At 39.7% G+C, this 3,634-nt stretch overlaps 1 protein-coding gene across 1 annotated transcript; it reads right to left on the bottom strand.

Annotated features, from left to right (window-relative positions):
• Positions 1–1,729: 1,729 nt before the first annotated feature.
• Positions 1,730–3,319, bottom strand: LOC109244432 (inorganic phosphate transporter 1-11-like). Its single transcript, XM_019411520.1, has one exon. It carries the CDS (start codon positions 3,317–3,319, stop codon positions 1,730–1,732), a length of 1,590 nt encoding a protein of 529 aa, XP_019267065.1.
• Positions 3,320–3,634: the final 315 nt, after the last annotated feature.

The following is a 3,634-nucleotide window of genomic DNA, read 5'->3' as shown; positions in this document are numbered from 1 at the left end:
ACTGACGTTCTCTTTTGGGAACCTATATTGGTCTGCGGTACAACGTAGGGACCGGATTTGCAGGCGAGCAGGCTACGAGTTAGGACTTCCTTCTCTTCCAGTGCTATTGGTGAGCTCCGCTTTTGTTCGTGGAGTATTCCTTAGAGTCATCTTTATTTAGTTATTTCTTTGTTACTTGGAGAACTATCCAGGAAATCTCATGTCCTGAGCAGTGTGTCAGTTTATCAGTAGAGGCTTCATAGACATAGTCGTTGGGTTAAGATTCAGATGTTTTGGATAATAACTTAGTAGTATTTCATTGGTTACTATGAATAAAGTTTTGGAGTTGATTTATTTAAATGTTTAAATTAATCATAAGTATTGGTTAGAGTATTGCCTTGCTGCATATAAAGTTTGGAGTTATAATAGATTTGATAAGCAGAGATGGTTCGCTCGCTCATGTTTAGTGATCGAGTGCCGGTTCCGACTTGTTCAGAAAATGGGTCGTGACAATAAACCTAACTTAACAGAAGTGATATCTCTCGATCCTGATCGAAAAGGTTGCATATTGGATAAGGAGAAAGACTCCTTACTCAAAGAGAACACGGTTAAGAAAAGGAAGGAGTTAGAGGTTGAGATCAACTAGAACTCTTCCACCAAGGAAGAGTAGCATCAGAATTCTAGTCGATCTCTATTTACTAACTCTATAAATATCAGTGTTGTTCTCTTTACAGGTAACGCACATAATTGAGAGAAAAATAGAAAGGCAATTTTGCAAGCAATTTGTGTGTGATTCAAGCGTGCAAACCTGAAGCTACTTGAACCAGATAGAAGAACCAGTTCAAGTGTCTGTCTTTTATTCTGGTTCAATTGTAGTAGGTGTTTTCATATTGTACCTTTCAGCTTTATCTAGAAGCAATTGTATTAGGTACTCAGAGTTTTCAAGTTAGAGTTAACTTGAAGTTGTCGCAACAGTTGAGGTTGTGTGCTACAACGGGATTAGAGTTAGTCCTAGGTTTACAAAAGAGTTTTTATAAATGTAGTTTTTGGCTCAATGATTTTAGTGGAGAGTTTGGGAAAATCCTACTGGAAAGTAGGTCGTGATTTTTTCACCTTTTGAGCTAGGTTTTTTTCACGTAAAATACTTGTGTTCTTTACTTTCCGCACATATTATTTCTTCAATAGTAGGTTAAGGAACACGTAGAAGAACCAGGTCCTTCCATAAGGAACTTAAGCGAAAAATTGGTCACCACACAAACCATCCCACTCTTATGTGGTATTGAAGTATAAAACATCATAAGCTAATTTTAGCTGAATCCAAAAGTGCCTTCAAATTGTGGGCCGCCTATGCTTATAAGGCAGTAAGACAGTGTAGCTTTTCCTTTTTTCCAACTTCATTGTGAAGAAAAAGACCAACAAGATCTAACAATATTTACACAAACTATAAATACATAGTTCACCCACTTTTCGCTTCAGACAGCAAAGGAAATAACCACTTCGGGAGGGAGCAGGACAGGAAATAGAAAATGCAAAATTATTCCCCCACCAACTGCAACAAGCCAATTGGTGAAAGAAAACTATTAGTATTCTAATTTCCTTGCTTAGTGAAGCCCTTATTCTGGAGGTGACTGAAGCTGCAATACAACATTGTGTGACATCCATCCCCCACTTATTAATACATTTGCTATATGTGTATATATATGCATCTACGTATTGCTCAAAGTGAAAAATAAACTTGCCAATATATATCTCAATCCCATCCATCGTCCTGATGGCCAGAGACAGGCCTATTACTCTTCATCTGTGTCTCATTCTTCTGTTCATCCTCCCCTGATATTTCCTCCAGTGACCTTCCTTTTGTCTCAGTCACTAAAAAGGTGCAGCAAAATCCAATCATATTTGTGAAGGCCAAAAACATCATGGCTTTCTTGATTTTATGAATATTTCCATCTTGCGTGTACTGCTGCACCCCAAATGCACTAACCATTGCCCCTGCCTTTCCAGATGCCGCGCTCAGGGCGTGGCAAGTGGATCTCACTCTTGTCGGGAAAAGCTCCGCGGGGAGCACAAATGTTGTCGAATTGGGTCCAAAGTTGGCAAAGAAGAAAGTTAAGCCATAAAGAGCTGCGAATGTCCATTTGTGATCTTTAGTCTTTAGGTAATCATATTTGATCCCAATGATTGCCATGAAAACTGACATCATGAAGAACCCCATCAATTGTATCTTAAACCTGCCTATTTTCTCAATGAAGAATACTGTGAACCAGTAACCAGGGAAGGTACCGAGCAACGCAATCACAAACATTGCACGTGATGTCTCAAACATCTCCATCAACGCAGAAATGCTCTTGGCGTCGCTAACTAGACCCATGGTTGGGAATATGTCCTTCTGTGTGAGATTTTGGCTGTAGAAAGCTATGTCCAACAAGAACCAAGTACTCATTGTACCTATTAAGTGAAGTCCGTGACGCATGAAGAACTCATTGGAGAGTAAAGGGTACTCATTGGCTGCTTTAAATTTGGCCAATTTTTCTCCTTCTGCTTGAATTTCAATGTCAAGAACCTTTCCCATGTCAAGCGCTGCTTGTTTAGCATTTCCCTCAATAATAGCAGTGTAACGCCCTGTTTCCGGCATCTTCATTCGCCAATAATAGGTGAGAAGAGCTGGAAGAGCTCCAAGCATCAATACGATTCGCCAAACATAATCTGCCTCAGGTTCCGTGGAGAAAACTTCATCCACATTAAATGCCTTACCCGCGTAGATCATAAGAAAGATTTTCGAAACAGTCATTGAAACAAGGCCGGCAAATACGATCCCAACGCCTTGCATAGCAAAAACTGCAGCAATAAACGCCCCACGAGTTCTCTTATTTGCATATTCGGACATGATTGTGGCAGAAAGAGGATAATCTCCTCCAATGCCAAATCCAAGCCAGAATCTGAAGAAACAGAGTGTCCCCATTACAATTTTTTTGCTATACCCGAAGGACAAACCAGAGCAAAGTGCACAAATGACCATGAGGATTAAAGTGAGTCCATACACTTTCTTTCGGCCAAGTTTGTCTCCGAGCCAACCAAACACGAGCTGGCCAGTTAAAGTACCAACCAAAGCAACTCCAACTACCCAATTATTAACAGGATGAGGCAGTTTTCCAGGGGCGTGCGTAGCAGGATCGTAGTAATAGAGACGGCCTAAGAGTTTGGAGACAGTGGTGATACAGAAGAGATCGTAGGCATCTGTGAAAAAACCCATTCCAGCAATGATAACGGCTGTGACATGGTACCATTGGGTTCGTGCTGTGTCAAGTGCATTGAGAACTGTAAGATTGTTTGAGGCCATGTTTGCTTTTTACTGCAAATTTAGGCTGTGTTTTCATGGTATTGTTTTGGTGTATGTAACTCGCATATATAGACTCAGCGAACAATGTGAATTAAATGACGTTTAATCCTAAGCGTTCAGTGGCTACAACAAGAAATTGAGGATAAGTATCCACAGGATATCCTTCTTCTTTGCTTAAATCAAGCATATGCTTCAACCAAAAATAACATAGGACAAAAATTAAAGCGCGCATGCTTATGCTTTATATGACAACTTTTTCTTGTTAGTCGGTGTCAAAAAAAAAAAAAAAAATACAAATTTATATACTTGAAATAA

Source organism: Nicotiana attenuata, unplaced genomic scaffold (genome assembly GCF_001879085.1).
Source record: "Nicotiana attenuata strain UT unplaced genomic scaffold, NIATTr2, whole genome shotgun sequence".
In the NCBI taxonomy this organism is placed as follows: Eukaryota; Viridiplantae; Streptophyta; class Magnoliopsida; order Solanales; family Solanaceae; genus Nicotiana; species Nicotiana attenuata.
The sequence above is the reverse complement of the archived record's forward strand: the minus strand, read 5'-3'. Positions and strand labels throughout refer to the sequence as shown.

Excerpts from the sequence above, each read along its gene's own strand:
- LOC109244432 (XM_019411520.1), bottom strand. The coding sequence starts at position 3,319 with ATGGCCTCAAACAATCTTACAGTTCTCAATGCACTTGACACAGCACGA.